This window comes from Antedon mediterranea, chromosome 6 (assembly GCF_964355755.1).
Source record: "Antedon mediterranea chromosome 6, ecAntMedi1.1, whole genome shotgun sequence".
In the NCBI taxonomy this organism is placed as follows: domain Eukaryota; kingdom Metazoa; phylum Echinodermata; class Crinoidea; order Comatulida; family Antedonidae; genus Antedon; species Antedon mediterranea.
In genome coordinates this window covers 15771538-15794196 of record NC_092675.1, presented here as the reverse complement: position 1 = coordinate 15794196, position 22659 = coordinate 15771538, and the positions used below count along the sequence as shown (strand labels likewise).

The 22659-nt window shown below is 32.6% G+C and overlaps 2 protein-coding genes across 2 annotated transcripts; both read right to left on the bottom strand.

The window, feature by feature from the left end:
• Window positions 1-6172: 6172 nt before the first annotated feature.
• LOC140051415 (uncharacterized) lies at window positions 6173-13489 on the bottom strand. The gene is made up of 6 exons (XM_072096628.1): window positions 13353-13489; window positions 10172-10275; window positions 9171-9485; window positions 8269-8542; window positions 7979-8013; window positions 6173-7863 (listed from the first exon to the last, which is right to left on the bottom strand). Exons 1-6 carry the CDS (start codon window positions 13439-13441, stop codon window positions 7433-7435), a joined length of 1248 nt encoding a protein of 415 aa, XP_071952729.1. The 5' UTR covers window positions 13442-13489; the 3' UTR covers window positions 6173-7432.
• Window positions 13490-14442: 953 nt separating this feature from the next.
• On the bottom strand, window positions 14443-17317 carry LOC140052439 (protein Wnt-8-like). Its single transcript, XM_072098051.1, has 6 exons — window positions 17256-17317; window positions 16821-16851; window positions 16406-16542; window positions 15917-16044; window positions 15355-15497; window positions 14443-14928 (listed from the first exon to the last, which is right to left on the bottom strand). Exons 1-6 carry the CDS (start codon window positions 17315-17317, stop codon window positions 14443-14445), a joined length of 987 nt encoding a protein of 328 aa, XP_071954152.1.
• Window positions 17318-22659: the final 5342 nt, after the last annotated feature.

Here is a 22659-nt window from a genome sequence, read left to right as displayed (position 1 = left end):
TCATTTTCACTTGAAACTTTCTCTTTCTAATTGTATTACTTTATTAGTTTTGTTTTCTTTTTCGTTTTGATAAAGTTCAAATACGGACAAAATGATACAGATTTTTTATGTTAGCAAAATATTCGTATTTTACTTACTTTAAAAAAAAAGTAGTACTGTATCTAGGCCTACCATCAAATTGGTTAAAGCAAGTATTTTCAAGTATTTATAAATAGACAAAAGAACATTAAAACACAGTATAGACAAAGTTTCTGGCGAATCTTTTATTTCATTATTCTTAATCTTTCGTTAAATCTACATACATTGAAACAAGTCTATCTAAAGATAAGTGTTAATTGAAGTAACAGTAGAAATATGAAACTAATGTGGCAAGTTTATCAAGTAAGCTAAAAATGTCTGCAGCGGCTTCTTAATAAAAGTTGTCTATTCTGAATTAACTCAGCTACACATTTCTCATATACCATCTATTTTTACAGGAGGAGAAATGCTATCAAGATTCTTGGAAACATTAATTTTTATATAATTATGAACCTTCCAGATTTTGCAGGTGTCTCATTGTAAATCATAACTGACTATTGACAGTCATCTGATACGAGTCTGTAACAGCTGTCTTGGCGCTTTTAAATTGTTACCATGCTCATGTACCTTGATTTTACAAATTTACTCCCTCATCACCCTTTCTCCTTTCATTCGGCCATGCTTATGACCGGTATAAAGAAGACAAGATAGGTATTTTATGAGTATTTTGATTATCCATTAATAATACGACGTTCATATATGTCTGATTACCCATAACTTCAACATTTTGCTCGACATGCCTTCTGCTATTACAGTATTATCATGTGAAGTCACACACTCAGGCTCTATCATTTCACTATAGGCGACATTTATTGTTCTGTAATAGTTATCGTTTGATTTGCTTGGTTTGTTAAAAGCATTAGGAGTCAAATGACCTATAGAGAATAAAACAATTTAAAACTACGAGGCGACATCGATTTTAATTTTCAGTCAAACCCACTTGCTGGTAAAAAAATATAGTGCAGCAGTTTTTGATTTAATAGGACATTTATAGGCTATGATCACTGCTTCTGATGCGAAACTTACAGCAAATACAAAATAAAACGTGTAAAAAACATTTTACTTACAGCTGGTTCTAATGGTCGCTATCTGTGCTCGTGTCCTTTACCGGGTCCTTTACCAATAAAAAAAAAAAGAAAAATAAATGGATAATTTGACCATTGAAACGTTGGGCGCGTATATCACCATTCACGATTATACAGTACAGTACTTATCAAATCACAGATCAATAAGTTAGCTCTATGTTTTTTATGTTTAAATATACTGCATTACCTTTTTGTCTGCTTATTTTTAAATAAAAAGGCAGTAAACAGAGGCCAATGCTAAAATAATGATGACTGCTACGACGATAATGATTACTGTTGAAGTGCTTATCTTCTCCACTTCACTGTCTTCCTGGTTTTCCTCTAAAGTTGTTGATGATGGCAGCGCTGTTTTAGGTGGTCCGTCGATAACTAAAGAAGAAACAGTACTTAATATTAATACAAAATATGAAATATGTACCCTATACTGACACAATCTGTTAATAGTAGGCATGCATAATTGAGAGCAATCCATGGTCAGAGAGGGCAAAACATTATCTCCTGGCGCATTTATATTTATACTTTAGGCCTACTGTTAGTCTTTTTGGTGAGGTTTTGTTTCTCATGTCACCTGTCGTTTTGCTTAAGATGTATTGAATAGAAAACATTATTACAATAGGCCTCTATAACCTACAGTTAAAGATTAAACTGCAACAGGATTTCACTCTAGAACTATGGATAACCATGTATGCCGTCTTTGATAACAATAATTTATTTTTCATCAAATCAATGGAAGTCTTAATTTTAAAAACCAATGTTGTCAATGCTTAATTCAGTAAAGCATTTATTTTACGAGTATACTGAATTAAGTTTACAAAACTTTCTTAATATTATTTAATTCATCACCGATCCTAAACATCTTAAACTACTGCTTTTTAATTCTCACCTTGTTCACACAGAAAGGAATTAACAGGATATTCATCATGCTCACCAATTTTCGTTACAGTAGCATCATTCCATGTATAGCCATCTTGTACGTATTGATACATGAATACACTTCTCCTCTTCCTGTCCGCCCATAATAGCATTAAACGTGCTCGTTGAGGATTGCAATACTAAATTGTTTTAACACCATGTTCTTTATTCCATTGTAATTGTCACCGTCTATAGAAGCGATCTTCTCTCCTCGGCGGGCGCATTCTTTATCAGTCTGAAGACACGATTCTTCTTTTTCGGTTTTTAAAGAAAATAAACAGCATGCGCTTAAATGTGAAAGGAAATGTTGATAAATGTAAGCCTATAATATTGAATTTACAGGCATTAGGAAACTGTGGTGATATACTAGAAATTAACCTATTTTCGATGATACTGATGATGGTAAATAATTAAAATGAATATTAAAGTGTAGGCGTATGATTGATAACAGGATAATTCTGATTTTGAATGAGTAAAGAAGAAGTTGATGCTGTGGCTGATATGAATTGATAGTGATTTGGTGGGAAGAGAAAATGGGATAATATTTAGAATGATTATGACAATGATGATCGATGATGATGAGAGGATAAAATGGGGGTGTGTTGATGGTGATAATTTATGGTGGGTGGGGAAGATTAGTAAATTACCTGAACAATCATCGTTGGTTTCTTTATAAAAGTAGTTTTTATCTTGATGTAGGATGAGGAAACAGTTGTCTGCTGTCATAAAGGAAAATCCACTGTAATTAAAATGGATGAAAAATTAACATTGTTTAATTTATTGTTTAAATTAACAGTCGACTAAACTGGTGGTAGTCACTGAACCGTGACATGCCATAGGTTTTCTTTGGTCCACAGTTCGAATCCCACTGCCGCTCTCCGTTTGTGCCAACTTGCTAGTTAGAATATGTCTAAATGTAGATAGCGCACCTTCTACTTCTTTCGGATAAAACGTTAAGCTAGTTAGTCACATGTGCAATATGAACGCAGTATACTCTTCGAAACAAAGATAGGGATTATCTCCATGTGTACTGCCCAATTCACCACCAGAAGGAGCGCACCCAAAACAAGTCTACGGATTTAGTTGGCTATCTTTGGTGTGTACCACCAAAATAACAACAAACAAACAAACAAACAATAATGCTTCTGGTACCTTGATTGATTAGTGTTCAACAGCACCACAGCAATTAAGATTACATAGCTATTTATATCTAGGCATTACTTCTGTAGGGCTAATAGTTTAGTTTATTAAATGTCAAATGTATTATTTATAATCGCAGTAAATCTGCATTTAATACAATTGTGCTTATAGTAATAATGCTAAATAAGTAGACACTACCACCAGACTGTCACTATAACTTTACTTATAGTCCGGTGTCAGGAGGGGGGACATCACCACCCGAAAGGGGACAAATTGCCATCCAACTTTTCTAGACCAGAATTTTCCGTAGATTACGAATATGGAAGGTAATCGATCAGGATAGGAAGCGTTTTCGAGATATAAGGGGTCAAAGTTCAAAATTGACCAATATAAAAACATGCTATATCTCTGGAAATTCTGGACGTAGTGAGATAATTTTGGTGTCAAATTGTTCACAATGTATATGTTTATATTAGCTCTAACAGAACTTTCTTTGAAAAATTGACCGGAAACCCCATTGTTAGCAATTTTGACCTTTGACCTCTTTTTGCTATATCTAAGTAACGGCAGGTCGGAGAGAATTAAAAATAGGAGCAAATTGTTCCCAAGATATACATTTATATTCAGTATAACAGATGATATTGCTTGAAAATGACCGGAAGTGTGGTTATTAACCTTTGACATAATTGAATAAGGTTATAAAAACATAAATTAATAAATATTTGTCGTAAAAAGCGAATTTTGGTGTCAAATTGTTCACAATATATATGTTTATACTTGCCATAATGCAACATTTTTTTCAAAAAGTGACTGAAACACCTATTTTTCTGTAATTTTAACATTTGACCTGTTTTTCTCATCTAAATAACGACATGGCATAGAGATTTCTAACGGCAAATTGTTTATAATAGATATTTTTATTCAATCTAATAGATTATACTGTTTGAAAAATACAAGTGTGATTATTGCCTTGAAATCCTGTACATAAGAGCCTATCAGGGCGGATTTAATTCAAAGAGGTGTGGAAGGGGAATAATACTATTACTATACAGTACAATGTCTTTCTTTTGAGCAATTTCAATCAGGTATCCATGTAGGCTATCTCCAATAAACGGAATGTACGGCTCATAGAGAATTCAGAAGTTACCCTTGGTTCATTTTGGCAAATCCATATGGGTTCTTTTTAAAAGGATTGAGGGTGCACAGACAGGCTTTTCCCATGGCTTAATATTGGAACCTACAGTTTTAGTTACCCGATATATTTCTAACACAGTAACTTATGTAGCCAAATGCATTGATCCAACACAAGAGCCAAATGTAGAACTGAACATACAGTAGTAGAGAACCACAGAAGGGTCTAAATAGATGACCTGCTGTTGTTTCATTTTAGGCAAAATCCAAATCGGTTCCTTAAGGATCGAGAGTGCACAGGCAGCTTTATTCCATGTGCCTGTCTATATAAACCCACATTGTCACCCCTTATATTTCCATTATGAGGCTTAATGTCCATGGATGACCGGCCCTTGGGTTAATTTGGGCAAATCCATAAGTGTTCCTTAAGGATCGAGAGTGCAAGGCAGCTTTATTCCATGGGCCCCGCCTGTCTATTATGAACCCACAGTGTCACCCCTTATATGTCCATTATGGGGCTTAATGTCCATCCATGGAGGACCGGCCTTTGGGGGTTAATTTGGGTAAATCCATAAGTGTTCCTTAAGGATCGAGAGTGCACAGGCAGCTTTATTCCATGTGCCTGTCTATATAAACCCACAGTGTCACCCATTATATTTCTATTATGGGGCTTAATGTCCATGGAGGACCGGCCCTTGGGTTAATTTGGGCAAATCCATAAGTGTTCCTTAAGGATCGAGAGTGCACAGGCAGCTTTATTCCATGGTTCTGCCTGTCTATATAAACCCAAAGTGTCACTCATTATATTTCCATTATGGGGCTTAATGTCCATGGAGGACCGACCCTTGGATTAATTTGGGCAAATCCATAAATTTTTCTTAAGGATCGAGAGTGCGCAGGCAGCTTAATTCATGGGCCGCGCCTGTCTATATGAACTCACAGTGTCACCCCTTATATTTCCATTATGGGGCTTAATGTCCATCCATGGAGAACGACCGGCCCTTGGGTTCATTTGGGCAAATCCATAAATGTTATTTAAAGATTGAGGGTGCACATTTAGTTTTATTCCATAGTTCATCTATGAACTATTTACCCCATACTAATTTCTAATACAGGGCCTTATGTAGCACACCACATAGAGATCCCAAAAGGGTCCTTAGAGGGTTCATTCGGGCAAATCCATATAGGTTATTTAGAATCCTTTGTATACAGGAAACTCTTTCCTGTATGGGCCAAACTATATAAAAATTGTGGTCTGTCAGTGTAGTGAGTTGTGGATTGAGTTTGGCCACCTGGATCTGCCTATGCCTTATCCTGTACGAATTGGTATTCTCTGGTTCTGATGAATAGTAGTTTATTTTCCAAAAACGAATATTGTAGCCCTAATAAATGCAACTGTATAGTGGCAAATCATTGAAGGTCAGCGCAACATTTTAACATCATAACATTTTAATCGTCATAATATTAATTTTATTATTTATTTTACAGTATTATATTAATATATTTAAAATAATGCGCACTAGAAAAAATATAAAAATACCATAACTTCACTGATCAAATAACGTGATTACATTTATGAACATCGATCTCATAGTTTGAATAACTTTGCATTATTTAGTAGGCCTATATCATTTATTCACATGTTGACCTTTGACCAATGTCAACTTGTGTAATGATAAATGTGCTCTTTTGATTGTGTATGATTGATAGATGTCTTAACAGAATGATAAAACATAACATTTTGTCTTAAATGTTAGTTTTTATTTGGTTTTAAATGCAAATTGTGTGATTGGTCAATATTGACATTTGACCTTTAATTGCAAAGTATTTGTTTTATAAGGCGACTGAATAACACCATACAATACCTATAACCATACAAATGTATTAAAAGACCAAATTGAACTTTAATAAATTGGTTATAATACATATGTATATAATACATTGTTATAATTGGTCAATTTTAAACTTTGACCCTTATCTCTTCCTATTCGCTTCCTATCCTGATCGAAGTCTGATTTGATTAAATACAGTATTATAATGAAATAACATAACTTTACTAATCAAATAATTTGATTACTTGTAAAACCATCAATATCATAGTTTGGACAACGTTGCATTTATTTGTTAACTAATACGCGTATTAAAATGTTGACCTTTGACCTTATGTCAACTGATGAAATTGACCTTATGTCAACTGATGAAATGATGTATTCGCTCTTTTACATTGCGTATGATTGATTAATAGGATGAGAAAACATCAAATTTTTATTAAATATTTGTTTTTATTTGGTTTTATAGGTACGTTCTATGATTGGTCAATATTGACATTTGACCCTTAATCACAAAGGATTTTTTTTTCATAAGGTGATTGAATAGACACTTATAATCATAAAAATGTAATAAAAGACCAAATTGTGCTTCAATAAATTTGTTATAATACATATACATAATACATTGTTGTAATTGGTCAATTTTGAACTTTGACCCCCTATATCTCGAAAACGCTTCCTATCCTGATCGATTACCTTCCATATTCGTAATCTACGGAAAATTCTAGTCTAGAAAAGTTGGATGGCAATTTGTCCCCTTTTGGGTGGTGATTCCCCCCCTCCTGCCACCGGACTATTAAGCCTATGGACGTTTATTACAATAGCATTTAGAGATAATTATTTTACATTATTTACTTTTATTTTATTAGTGACATTTACTATATCAATATATCTGTTTGAACCTTCCAAAGAAAGTATCTACCTGAGTCACATCCTCACAGCAGAAGATGGTACATTTGAGAAGGAGATATTGAAAAGGATCGAAATTGCTCGGGTAGCTTTCGAATGCATGAACAATGTTCTGGGAATATACGTTTACACATTAGAAGTAACTTCATACTCATTGGTCAATTTTATTATACAACTATTATATGCTACAGAAACGAGACTCTAAACAAAAATATGAATATGGATATATAGCCCAATGCAGAAATTAAATCAAAATTAGTCATTTAAAAGTTCTTACTCAACGAATATTTTAATGTTTGTTTTTGATAAAATAGATAAAGGGAAAGAAATTAAAAAAGAAAAGAAACATCAATGCTCAAGTTTTCCATATTGATTATCAAATGATGGCATATTCATTTTCGTGTCCTTAACCCGTTGAAATGTGTCATAATGTTCTTTATCCTTTTCAAGTGTGCTGTATGTATTTTTATAATTTGTTGTCACTACTTGGTGTGTCCGATCAAGTTTATCATAGTCTCCAGCATAGACATCTGTGTACCTATCTTCAATTATATCGGTTCCGATGTAAGCATACGTATCCAAGACCTCGATGCTTGGCTGGTCATGGCTTCTGTCATCCATGTGTTCATAGTCCACATTTATTCTAACCCGTATTGAGTCTGCCATATACGCGTAATCATCGTCATCAGCCGTTGGTATGCCGTGGTTTAGTACACTGTAAGCGTCATCATTTATACCAATATCGTTTGTTTCGTTACTGACATCAACATTTGAATAACCTACAATTGTAAATTAAAACCGGTTATAGTTTTACAGAGAAAAAATGGGAAGCATCGATTACAAATTCAGCCACATAGCTACTAGAATCTGCTAAAAATACAAATATATACGTACTTTCGTTTTGAACCATCACTATATTTGAGCGTGCCCTTTAAACAAAAAAGTATACATCAATTATATTTTTTAAAACTATTATTTAATATAAATCATGTAAACAAAACCTATACTAATGCATTAAAAGTAATAAATTTTAAAAGTTCCTCAATAAACACATTGGATGCATTTATGTTTATATTTTGTATAATATGGACAAAACTGTTTTTAACTCCCGTTATAAATCATTTTATTGTAAAGGTAGGCCTAAATACATTATAATAATAAACAAAGTTTTATTAAAAGATTACCTTTGGTTAACATATTTCTTTCTCTTGTTTCTCAGTATGATAATGAAGATGATAAGTGCTAACATAACGACAACTGCAGCTACGACGATAATAATTATTGTAGAGGTGCTTATCGTCTCCACTTCAATGTCTGCCTGCTGGTTCTTTTCTAGGGAAGACGACGTCACCCTTCTCGACGAAGACGCAGTTACCTTTTTGCTCGACGACGCAGTTATCTCTACTGTGTAATCATCTGAAGTTGGTGATTCAAATGTTGTTGTAGGTTGACTGATGACTAAAAGGAAAAACAATTTATAGCCTAAATGCATATTTTTTTAATTTTTGTTGTATCTCCATTGAGATCCAGCCACTGATACCGACAGCATGGCAAATTACTGAAAAATGACAATGATGTGGGTATCAGTGGCTGGATTTCAATGGAGATACAAAAAAAAGCGAAATGCTAAATCAAAACGATAAAGTAAAACAGCCAGAAAAGTTAGCAGAGTTTTCGGGCAACACTAGCCCTTCATCAATGCAAGTGCATAATGTATATAATATATATAGAACACAAGGGACTCAGCCCAAGTAGTATGGTTGGGAAGTTGGTGTTTGCTTTGTACTAATATCAGAAGATAATTTTCAAAAATGTGTTAATTCAAAAAAACAGTTTTACTAATAAAGTATATATGTTAATTAATTAAATAAAAGCTAAAATATAAATGTAAAAATATTTTTAAAACACAAAGTCAATGGAAAAACTTGTAAAGAAATATACTACATAAGAATGCTAAGAGTACTGTATATGGAAATAAAAGTGAGATGAACCCACGTAAGAAAAAAAACATCAGAGGGGATCTTATAAGGAAACTTATATCAGCAGATTGCGCAGAAATGTCAGTATCACAGAATCCAAATATTACCTTGTTGACACATAATAGAATTAACATCACTGCTTTCATTATCCGACTTATTATAAAAATTATCATCATTAAACAAAATTTTGTCTAGTATTGATACGTGGACACAATGTTCTTTTCCATTTACTTTGTTGATAGCATTAAACCGGCTTTCAGTATTAACACTTAGTATGTCTAACACGGTGTCCTTTATTTCTCTGTATTCATTTCTATCCAAGGATACGATTGTTCCCCCTCTGATGTCACACTCTTCAGCAGTCTCTAAACATGTTTGCGAAGTTTCTTCTTTGAAAAACAATATGTAGCATACGTCCAACTCTGTAGGAAAATGTTGATACAAATAGATTTTAGAAAGATATCTAGTAAGATGTCTTTATTTGGCGGGATGATGTTTATGACGCTAATTTATTCATTCGATTCCGTCATGTCTGACGGCTGGTGACTACAATGATGGATTTCAAGTAACTTCAGTAAGTTGATTTATTATATGTGTAGATTGTCCAATTACAATTTTTTTTTTATCAAACCATTTGACTTTGGTTGTCGTGGTCTCCGTGCACCTTCAATTTTGTGAAAGTGTCTTTTCTGGAGATGTGGCCTCTCTTCTACCAATATGTCCAAAGTATGATAGTGTTATTGAGTTTATTTTGTTCAGCACATTGTTATTTGCATTTACTTCTTGTAATGTAGTGACATTGGTACTTTTCATGTGATGTGTGGCATTTTTCGCCAACACCATACCTAAAATGCATTGATCTTTTAAAAAGCAGCTTGAGGTAGTCCTTATCCAGGTTTCACATGCATAACATGCAATTGGAAAGGTTAATGTTTGCACCAAACGTAGCCTACTTTGGCAGCTTTAGTTAAATTCCTCTATCATCTGTCAATGACGCTAACAATACATTATATTTTGCAAAGGCGAAGAAGATTAACTATAAAGTTGTTGATATCGTACCGTATATAACTCATCGTTGATATTGATTATGGTATCATCTAACTATTACCTGATTGATTATCATTTGTCAGTGTTTTATACTTGTAGTTCCCATCTTCATCCTTGTATATTATGCGGCATGATGAATATTCGTCTTCCATACATGACAAATTACTATAAAACAATTTAAAATGGTATATTAATCATGTTAACCATGATAGGCTCAATGTAATTCACTTTAACTGAATATTCGGTTTATCGACCGATCGATAAGGTAGGCCTAACTAGTGAGCGACTTTTTAAATTTAGCATACATTTGGTATGTTTTGTTATAACTAATTCTCTTAATCATAAAAAAAGATACAAAAGATACAGTAATAACCACTACATGTATTTCCAAGTGGTTAGGAATTCAGCTTCTTTTTGTTTGGCTTTATTCTATATTTATTGCGCACACTATATATAGATAATCACAGGGACTGTTACAACCGCTAATGTAGAAAACGACCATCTATCTTTTAAGGGACCATTTATCATAATCGACCACCTCTCGGAAGTGATCACTTCCTCTCTTAAGGAACCGCTTTTCATAATCGACCTCCTCTGGTAAACGACCATCTATCTTTTAAGGGACCATTTATCATAATCGACCACCTCTCGGAAGTGATCACTTCCTCTCCCGCTTTTCATAATCGACCTCCTCTGGTAAACGACTATCTCTCTTAACGACCACACCTCTCGTAAGTGACCACCTCTTTTAAATGACCACCCTATTTGTGTGCTTATCTATAAATCCTATTGTTCCAGCAGGTAGGCCTACTTCTTAAGGTTGATTCTGGCTGATTTCTGCTCGAAACTGTCATTGATTAATTGTTTTATGATGAAAAGGGTACAAGGATTAAATACACTTTGTTCTTTAGGGAATTAATTTGTTCTAAATTCTACAATGAATATTTTTTTGGGTAAGTTAGGCTGTTGACGAGTGGTGTGGTCGTTAAGCTGGCCGCATACGAGAGGTGTTCAATGATAAGATGGGCGATGGGCGATTATGAGAAACAGTCCTTTAATAGAGGCGGTGGTCCTTTAAAAGAGGTCGTCATTTACGAAAGGTGGGGTCGTTAAGAGAGGTGGTCCTTAATTAAAAGAGTCGTCACTGACGATTATGAGAAGCGGTCCTTTAATAGAGAGAAAGATGTCGTGGTCCCTTAAAAGAGGTGGTCACTTACGAGAGGTGTAGTCGTTAAGAGAGGTGGTCGCTTACGAGAGATGGACGATTATGAGAAGTGGTCCCTTATGAGAGGAGGTGATCCTTTACGAGAGGTGGTCGATTATGAGAAGCGGTCCCTTAACAGAGATGGTTGCTTACGATGTGTGGTCGTTTTATAAAGTTGGTTGCTTTCAAGAGGTAGAAAGACTGATAGCTAAGTAAAGATCGATGCATTTGCACATGATTTAGACATTTTTGTAAAATATATAACATTTTCTACATTTGCTGGCGATAGTAACTACATAAGCTGGGAGGCAATTTTCGTTACAACATAAGCTGTTGACAGTTTCTACATTAGCGGGTGTTGATTTTTATTTACTACATAAGCTGTTGGTGTTTCTACATAAGCTGGAGATTTTACTACATAAGCGGTGGATTGTTTCTAAATTAACGGTTGTTTCGACATTAGCTGGTGTTTTCTACATTAACTGTTGTAACAGGGACCTTTAATGCACGTAATCGACATCTGCGGGGAGTAAGTGACGCGTGCTTCGTGAACACGAAATTCCCTTTTTATTATTCATAAACGAGCAACCGTTGTTATCAACATTTAGAAATACGTAAAAATGTAATTTAAATCTATTTTGAAGTGATGGCAATATTACTAATATTTGTTATTAATAAATTGGACAAAACTAAGGAATAACTAAATTGGGCTTAGAAACTTAATCATTAACTAAAAACTTTACCGTTAACTAGAAACTTAACTAGTAACTATAGAAATTTAACTATTTCTAACTAGAAACTTAACTATTAACTAGAAACGTAATCATTACCAGAAACCGTTTGAAAATGTTATCATTTATATTTTTTTTGTCTTGTGTGGCTTCGCCCCACTTTTATTATTCTCTGTTATAAGTATAACAACAACTATTTATACATGTGTGTACATTTAAATATTAGTTTTAAACATATTGTTTTTTCGCTAATTTATATGATACATTGTTAAAATCAGGTACCATAAATTAATATAGTTTACATTGTATATACATAAGATGATTGATTTCGATGTTGAAATCCACATTTTCCTTCATTTACATTTTTTAAAGTACAATTAATTAAAATATATAAATGACAATAAAAAGATGATACAAATTGATTAAAAACGTAGTTATGACAGTAGTCATTATTCTATTCTGTTAGAGTTCGGGTAGAGAGGCTATAAACTCAGGGGAGGCATATAAAATACCCTCCCTTGTCACCAAGAGAAAATGGATGAGAAGAATGAGAGGAATGCAAACGTTTGAAAATAAGAAGTTTAGAATGGATAGCATCGAATGATGTGTTTAATGAAACCGTAAGGTTAGAGTCCATACACAGTGCAGGTACAAGATATTATTTTGGCTCTGTGTGAGACGCTTCATACCCGAAAGACATCTTATTATATTATAATACAATTAATATATACAATATATTTAAGAGGTAAAACAAACACTTTATTATATATAAGGAGATTTTCCTTTATATTATGATTAAAAAAATAACTAGTTTAGGCCTAATATATTTTATAAAATGAGTAAATTAAAACCGAACCGGAGTAAGTAATGGAGCATTGGCTATTGTTGTGTTTAGTGGTACTCAAAAACAACTAAATAGGCCTATAATTTCAGTAAGAAATTTTTTTTTGTAGGCATAAAAAGTAAAATTACCCGAGTTTCCTTCGTTTGAGAGTTCATGAACTGAGTTTGATAACAGTATAGGACTACTGCTAGGCCTGGTCCATACAAGCGACTTAAAATAGAATGGTCATTTGACGTTAAAGAAACCATTAAAGTTAAGTACCACTGTAGGCCTATCTATAATACAATTTCAATTCAAATTCTGTTGGACATTGAGATTTTGAGCTATAATGTGGCCCACCTATTGTCCATACAACGTTTCATAATAAGAAAGTTACCATCTGACAAGAAATACACTGTGTCAGTTCAACAATAGGCTTCCTGAATCAGTACACAGTGGAGATATAAATGAAAGATGTTCTTACCCGGTACATTGAGCGGCTGTTTGACAAGTGTTAAGCAGCAGACGCAAAAGCAATACACTTACAAAACTATATATTTTTCTGATGAACATTTTTATCTCCACTTATTCAAAACCAAAACATTTAAACATACAAAGTCTTTTTATACCTCTATGGGGTTACAGTATTTAAATAGCTTTATCTTTTCAGGAAACCGACCCGGAAGGTGTATATACGTTGTAACCATGACCGAACATTGTTCATAGCCGGTGGCTAACCTTAAGAATATGTAAACTTTGATCTCCCATGTTATTCCATGACACCCCAGTTTAATTATTGGAGGAGCATATCAAGCATTCTGGGTTCGAATCTTAATAGGGACCTTTTTCTCATTCCGACAGATGTCTTCACCGTTAAATAAAGTATTACAAGGAAACTTAATTTCACTCTTCCCTGGTATTACGTAAGTTTCTAAAATAGATCTTGTGTAAGTAATTAGTTTATAATTATCATATACAGCGCCACCTGCGTTTGTCATTTTAATCTGTATAGACCTACGCGTCCATAATTTAACAGTCTGTGGTATTAATTCGTACATATTAGGCCTATATATTTTTGGATAGAGAAGGCCAATACATCACTAGCACCCGATGTTGTGTACTGTATGTCTACCGCCACGTATGGCTTTATATATCCAGTATCACATATGTATCACATGTGATGACTGTATTATGTCATGGCTAGGTTTATGATACAGGAGTGACATATGATGCATATGAATGTAACACTGTACCAAGAATCCTGTCATCATCAAATTGGGGTTTTATGAATACAAAGAAAATAAATGAAAACGAGGATGCAGTTATGCATTTCTAAATAAAACTTTAATAATTTACAATGAAAGTATACATGATATAAATATTAAGCTTATACCAAACTATATCTTACTCAATGTTAAGTTCCTTTACTTATTGTTGCTTAAACTATACAAGTTCACAAACAATAACATTGTTTTTAATCCATAGCTGGTATAACAAAAAGTTACATTTATTTACATAAAACATATTCTTTAGATACTATGAGTTATAAAGTTTGGCCTAACACTTATTTTTATTTAACTACGAGAGCAAGTGAGAATAGTAACTTCTTCAATACATTCGTCACATTTAACATTGCAACACCATTGAAAGCTACAGTTACAACTTGTTTTACGAATAACTTTCGTCTTCTTCACGTTCAGGCCACAGCTGGAACAAATTCTCTTACAACTCTTCTTTTCCCATTTGTTGTCGTCGCTTCTTGTGCATTCTCTGCCTTCTGTACCGCCGATTCCTGCAGTCACGTTAGCCAAACAGTAGTTAGGTGATCTGTCAAGGAAGACTAAATCTCGCTTGGTAACACCGATGAACACAGGGTCGACCATTGTTCCTTCGTTCGAGACTTCGCTGACAAAATCTGCACGGACGGCATTTTCGAATTTCTTTTTGAGTAGTGAACCAACGCTGCGGAACTCGGCCAACTGCTTCCAACAAGTCTGGATCGAACAGCTTCCAGATACGCCGTGACATTTACAGGCTCGGGTCATGGTTTGGTGAACAGCCTAGAAAAGAAACATATTTAGTTAATATAAAAACAATAATTATTTTAATGCAGGGAATCAGTCTCCTTTCGATGAACAATGAAGAATTACAAAAAACAATTGGAGGTGGGAGAGGGAGGTGCAGGCAGACAGTAAGGACACTGTGATATAATAATATTACATTCAATTTTAACCTTTTTCTAAAACTAACTAACAGTTGAAATGATATTTGCCCTAAAATTAAAGTGAAGGAAATCAAAATAATACAAAATAATTGTTTGGGGTATTGGAGGTGGGAGTGTTGACACCACTATTGGTGCAGACAGTAAAGATTTTTAACAGTTTGTTTTAAATCAAGTTTTTCTAAAATGATAAAACAGTTAAAAGTTAAAACAGTTGAATGATATTTGCCCTAAAATTAAAGTTAGGAATGAAAATAATGCTGACCTTTCTACCGGCTTCATTGTTGTGAAGGTTCATCGCAGCTCTAGCGTCACTACCAGTCTCAAGTGCATCGACAAACTGTTGAGATATGCGATCACCAAAATCAACGTTGTCACTACAACCACCCCATGTCCATTCTTCACCACCTATTTTGAAAAAGAGAAAGAAATCGGTTAAAGTACATATAAATATAATTAAATGAGGGAAAGGATTGTGTGTGAGACCATTGCCTACATTAAAACACAAGGAAATTAGAGTAACTTGCCTTTGAAACACAAAATAAAATCACATAAGAAGTAATAATAAAAAATGTATTACAAATTAAGTAGGTAATCACCAATCAATCAACAAAAATAATCACCAAAGATAATTAACAAATTTCACGGACATGAACACAAATTGGTTTCTATACAAATTTAAAACATTTTTTAAATTAATGAATTGTATTAAATTCCATAACTGAAAATAAATATAAACAAAGTATTTTCTATACATATTAAAATGTTTAAAATGGTTGAATTGTATAATAGAACTATAATTATAAAGTAGTTGATTCTGATCTTACCCTTTTTGCCAAGATAACTGTCATCACAACCACACTTCTCAAACTCTCCGAGAGTACAGTTTCTGGTTAAAGTATGTAGAACACTCGCTGAACTAATTGCATGTACGAACGAAGTTTCCCTATTTGCTGTAAAGATATAAAGAAATGTGTGTTAATTATTGGAAGACTACATTACATATTTGCAAATGTATTAAGTAAAAGTTTTACTTGCTTATAACATAAATTATAGATACTAAACGGTGAAAAAAAACCGAGTTAACAGACGGCAATGGAACAGAAGGGAATTCATGCATTTTACAAGCATATACTGTAAGATTAAAATATAAATAGATAGATAAAATTAAAACAGATGCGTTAAATCAATTGCGGTATACAAATTACATACATTTTGTTTACATGTAAATTAAGCATTTTTCAAGTCATGAAGGATAAAAAAATGAACAATATTAACTATTTTATGCTAAGAATAACTAAACATGAAATAACTTACGTGGAAGTTCGTTACGACCAAAGGAGACGATTGAGCTTTCTGGGCAGTTCCATTTATCCCATTTGAATTGGTGTTGGCACTCATGTAACGCATTTGTCGCACCGGCTGCCACACTTGGGTAGTAGGTGAGAAGCGCCTGGAATGAAGGGAAAAAAAGAAAACAAAGATTTAAATAATGGTAAAATGAATACAGTATTAATTTTACTTTTCTGAGCAGCTCAGATGGTAGAGTAAAATTATTTGAGAAAAACAGGAGATCTACATGAGTGCGTTGATGTGAGCTACTGTAAATTTTGGGAAAAATAAAATAGTTAATTCATTCGATGGAAGGACATGAAACATAAATGGATAGTTGTTGATCTGTCGAATCCATTTTATGGTAATTTATAACTACATTGATTTAAAAAAACATACCTTAGGTCCAGTCATCAGCAAATTACTCATCCTAAGAAAGAAAAGCAAATGTATTAAGTAAAAGTTTATAAAAGGTAAGTGTACATAAAAATATGTACAGTAACAGGGCGAAGTTAAGGTGTAGGTGGTTTAGCAATGTAAAACATTCTACATAAAAGGAACCAAAATAAAACTAAAATCAATATGAAAAATAACATTAGTATCATTTGTAAATACATCGGCAAATGATATCAATTCGCTTAGAATACACATTGTAAAACATAGCGTGATACGAGTATCGTACTATTAAAATAGCGAATATAATTATTAATAATAATTATACATAATAAAAAATAACAAACTAACGTTTAAATAAATAATTATAAATAATAACACAAATCATAGAAACAAATTAACTTCAATGAAAGAAAATAATAAATTAAAATAACAACCTACCATCCAGATGTAGTACGAATAAATAAAAATCCAAGTAAGAACATTAACTGGCTGATATCCATATTTCAAAGAATATCCAAGATATATTAAAAACAAATGAAAGTGTATATCCAAGTAAAATTAAAATCAGTAAATTATTAAGATGCAACGAAAAATTGTACTCGACGGACAAGTTGTGTTTAAGCTGTTACTCCTTGCTAAAGCAGACTGGAATGATGACGAATTTGGTTAGGGGCACGATCTTTAAAGGAGATTTGCTAATAGATTGAAAATGGCTAACAACTAACCCGAAACAATAGAACGCTACCACAAAGCCACCGACCGGCGGTACAGCCACTTACACTAAAGCGTCAAATATAAAAGACGTTACCGCTTCGCGACGCGCACAATGGCACGCATATAAAGAATTTAGCACCTTTCATGTAGCATGCGCAGTAGCCCATTCACGGATAATCTACAAGGGTACGCTTAAGTGATGCGACTCAGAAATAGACAATTGGGTTATTGTTTTGAAACTTTTCTTTGGGGAATCTGGCATGTTAGTAACTAATTTTTAAGAGGAGCTTAGAATTAGCTCAGTAACAACTAATGTGAACAAATCATCTATTAGTACAGCAATAATAATACGTGTTTTAAAAGATCAATGACAGATAGCTATGGCTTCCGAATAATGTTTTGTACTACTTCATTTAACCAAATATAGACATAATTACAAGAATTAACAAACGTGAAGTATTGTGATGGATAAATCCTAACGAAGTTCGTCACTGACCATAGGATTGTTTCATAGATCACATGGTTTACTTTATAATGAATATCTTAGGTACATTGATGACCGAGGTAAAGTGAAGTACCTTTAAAAAGCCTACTTTACCGGTATGCCTATATGAATTTAATTAAAATAGCATAAAGGGCAATATACGTCAAGATAGAAATAATTTAGGATATTCATAATTGAAATAAGTATGACATTTTAATAGTAACGTGTAAAATGTAGCCACCACATTTTAATAAGATAACTACTGTATATAGTTCATCAAATACCATACAGTAACATCGGATTGTTAAAGATGTATTGTCCCTTGAAACACAAAAAAATGAAGGTCAAAATATTCTAAATTTAAAGTGGCCATATCAAAGTAATATTAAAGTTATTCACTTTAAGTTGAAAATTTAAGCCAACACAACAAGTTTACGTAATTAACAGGTAAATTAGTTTGATTACATTTCATCTGGAAAATCGTCACGAGCGAAAGTAAACAAAGATTTCAAACCATGAGTACGCATTATGCATATGCTAAATTAGGATTGTTTACAACTCGTCACGGTTAAGAAGGTATTTTCACACAGATCATGAAGAAGTTTTATGATTATGCATACAGAGTAGCCAAAGAAGCGCGTTTCATTATGGGATATGTTTTGATTGAAAACTTTGACTGGAAGTCAAAGTTATTTTTTTAACAAAAAACGTCTGTATTTCAGTTAAATTTTTTTTTTTTCGAAAAATTTTTGGAGATAGTTAATAACTACTGTATTATGATACTTCAAAATGAACCACCTTTTTTTCGAAATCTTTTATTTTTTATTTTTTTTGGAATTAGTCAAAGGGACAATACATCTTTAAAGATTATAAAAAAAAGAATTCAATTCAATACATCTATGGCCTAAAATATTAGTTTCAAACAAACGCCAATGAACTAACATTTTATGAACTAAAATGAAAACCGGTCTAGGCACAATGCTGTACGTGCTATTACTTTCTACTTATTTGTTCATATCAAATATCACTCTAAACAGGATCATTAATGACTATAATAGAAATGTATACATCCAAAATTAATTGAATTAGTAAATTTAAAAGCATTTAAATAAGAGTAACAATACATTAATTAGTACTCTGGCTTGGATCATTATGTTAATAAAAGACATCATAATAAGAATTTAAGTTTCCAATTAGCTTTCAATCCGGGCATGTCAGGGTAATTTGCTTAATCTGTTTTCAGAATAAAAGTTGGCTCGTCTGGGTGTAAGTTTACAAATATGGTATCGATATATTCCATAGACGGGTATTTCACACTCATTAATACCATGGGATTCACACCCCACTTTAACCAAATTTTACCAAGGTAATAACTTTTCTGATCTACACAAACACAATATTATAAATCGACCAAAAAAAACCAAAAAAAACAAAAAAACGCCCCGCTCATAAGTCTGTCATATTACTATCGAGTTAGAACACCAAAAAAAACCACTCCTAAGTCTATCATAGTATATTACTAATGAGCACAATGTTGTCATTATTAATGGAATTGAGTGTTTATACTATAATGTATCATTTATTTACCAAATCCTTCCACCGTACGTTATTCTCCTGAACCCTTTAACATTGGTAGAGGTATACATTTTTGTATTGAATTTATCAAATAATTTTAAATCATGATTAATACCAATCATTTATAATCATGATTAATACCAATCATTTATAAATAATATGAGCTACACATTTCCATTACATATTATCGTTTTACTCAGTACAGGCCTAATTTAACTGTTATGGTAAATTTGTTTGTTTTATTAATTTTGAAAAAAAAAAAAAAAATATATATATATATATATATATATATATATATATATATATATATATATATTATTGTTTTTTTACTACCTTATTTCTATTTAATTATGAACTTTGTACTATATTATTTATATATTATATATTATGAAGGAAATAAATATTATTATGAAATGTGAAAAAGCGTTTGAAATTTGAGTGAAATCATGGTGAATTACAGCATAATTAAAAAGAAAAGAAGATGTTGATACAGATTTAAATTAACTTGGGAAGTTTTATTTAAAAAGCTGAATCATTTACAATGTTTAGATATATACTTTTAGTTCAATGATGTGATATTTGTTGTAGTTTAAAAGAGACAACAAATACCCTATATATCTTAAATTTCTTCGAAATGGCTGTTTATGTTTATACGTATAACGTAACCATGGAGCTTATATAGATTCATGACGGAGCTACATTTAATATAGTTTTTTTATTTTATGTCTTAATTTTTTAATCAATATTTAATGTCCTTAATTTCGTTTGCCAAGAAATATATACTTATAAATAATTGTTTTGTATGAAGCTTGGGCCTCAATCGAATCGAATATAACATAACTTGCTAAACGAATGTTTGTGTAGTTACCGACTTCGTAATGTTCTTTCTTTTACTATTACCGTATTGAATGCTTTAATTGTTTTCTTTATTATTTGCTAATTATCGCTATCGCTCACTATTGTCTTCTTTTTTGGGACGCCCAAAATTACAAACAATAGGGTGTTTCTTTGAGGACGGATTTGTATTCGCTTTATCCACCTCGAGCATGTCCTATAATACCCAACTATTTAAATATAGTAGATTACACGTTTCGTTAAATGATTATAATTTACTTTAATGTCCTCTGTTTGTAATATTCATTGTAAAAACCTTTACGTTTACATCTTTATGTTAAATTGTGTCAGGTTAATGCTTGTAAAAATGCAATTTTCTGTTGTAGACTCTCGTTGTTCACAATTCCTGTCTTTTATCAAATGTTTTGGTATTTCTCAATCAAAATGTTTTCTTTTTACATGATTGCGTTTATTATTACTTTACATTCAACGTATTTTTGTTGCTTTTGGTCCGAAATAAAGAATAATGTTATCTGAGCCAAGATATCATTGATTCAATATATGAGTTTATTATCCAATTACTGTTTAATTATTGGTCTCCATTTTAATTACTGGTGATGGGATTCCAGCCTGTTGAATTTCAATATTCTTTACGATATAATGTTTTGAAAAAGATATTTAAAAAGGCCTACGCAAAATATACTGAAAATTGTTAGCATTCTTTTTTATTTTACTTTCTATGTCTGTTTTTCGTTTTGTGTGTGTGTGTTAATTTTGGTTTGTTCTTTGCCAAAGATGGCAAACACATCATTAGGATACGGGACACATAACAGACAAATAATTACTCAAACTTAATTACTGTAGATTTGACCGCAATAAACATGAAAAGTATACGATACAAGTATATTTACTAAAGGTTGTATGTAAAAAGTGTGTATGGTAATGTTGATTTGAAATGAAAATGTTATATAGTATTTATGGTTGTATGTAAAAAGTGTGTATGGTATAAGCATGGACCTATAATATAAATTAAATTAACTAATTTATAGGTCCATGGTATAAGGTTGATTTGAAATTAAAATTTCATTACCATTGTTGATAGGCAATATCTCTGGAAAATGATTCGTAATTCTCTGTAAAAATGTCAAGGAATATTGTTAATTTTGTCTTAATTTTTAGTAGTATTAAGACACAATGGCATACCAAAACAAACCAGTACATCTTGAAGGTGGCAAGAGTCATTCTCAGCAACAAGTTCCAATCCGTAGACGTAGGAGGTTAGGGGCACCGCCTGGCGTCGAAGTGAGCCTCTCATGTACCAATTCTATGTTGTTTTTGAACGTGTCGTTATTTTGGATTTTTGGGGCTGCTATTTTGGGATTTGGGATATGGGGCCTGATAGCGAAGAACGGCGGTTTTATAGATGCAATTGCTGAAGAAGAACAAGTAAAGTTAGAACCTATGTGGATGTTTGTAGGCCAATTTGTAGGCAGTCTGATTTGTTAATCTGTTAATTTTGGTTTGTTCTTTTAATGTCATGCCAAAGATGGCAAACACATTAGGATACGGGACGCATAACAGACAAATCTTTACTCAAACTTAATTACTGTAGATTTGACCGCAGTAAACATGATATATAAATTAAGTATAGTAAAGGCCTAAGCCTATGTTAATTCGCACCGAGTTCAGATGAACTAAATTTATAATTAAGATAACGATAAAAACCACGCAGCTAATATAAGTCCTATATTTTCTTACCCGGTGCATGAGCTTCGATTTTTTCTTACATTTCTATGTATTAGTATTTACTACATTAGATTGATCCATTCATATTTTTACTGAAAAATATAATTTCATGTTGAATTAAAGCTATAGGCGTAAACATATAACAGTCGCTATTTATCTGCGAGATGATATTTGTTTTACTTCATGAATTAGAAACAAACAGAGGTGGTAAGTCATTGACGCGGCCGTAGTTGAAGCTTACAACAACATTCAATCATATCAATTGTATTGAACGTTGTTAGGAAGGTAGGAGTTGTTCAACCATATCTGAAGAAACTGAAAATGTAGGCCTATAATAATAATATACAGTTACTACTGTATTAGGAGTAATACAGTTACTACTGTATTAGGAGTAACTATTCAGACTGGAACTGTCACGCAAGGCATCGTCTTTATAGAGGGGGTATGTCATTAATTAATCGACAATGGTCTGCAATCGGAACTCTAATC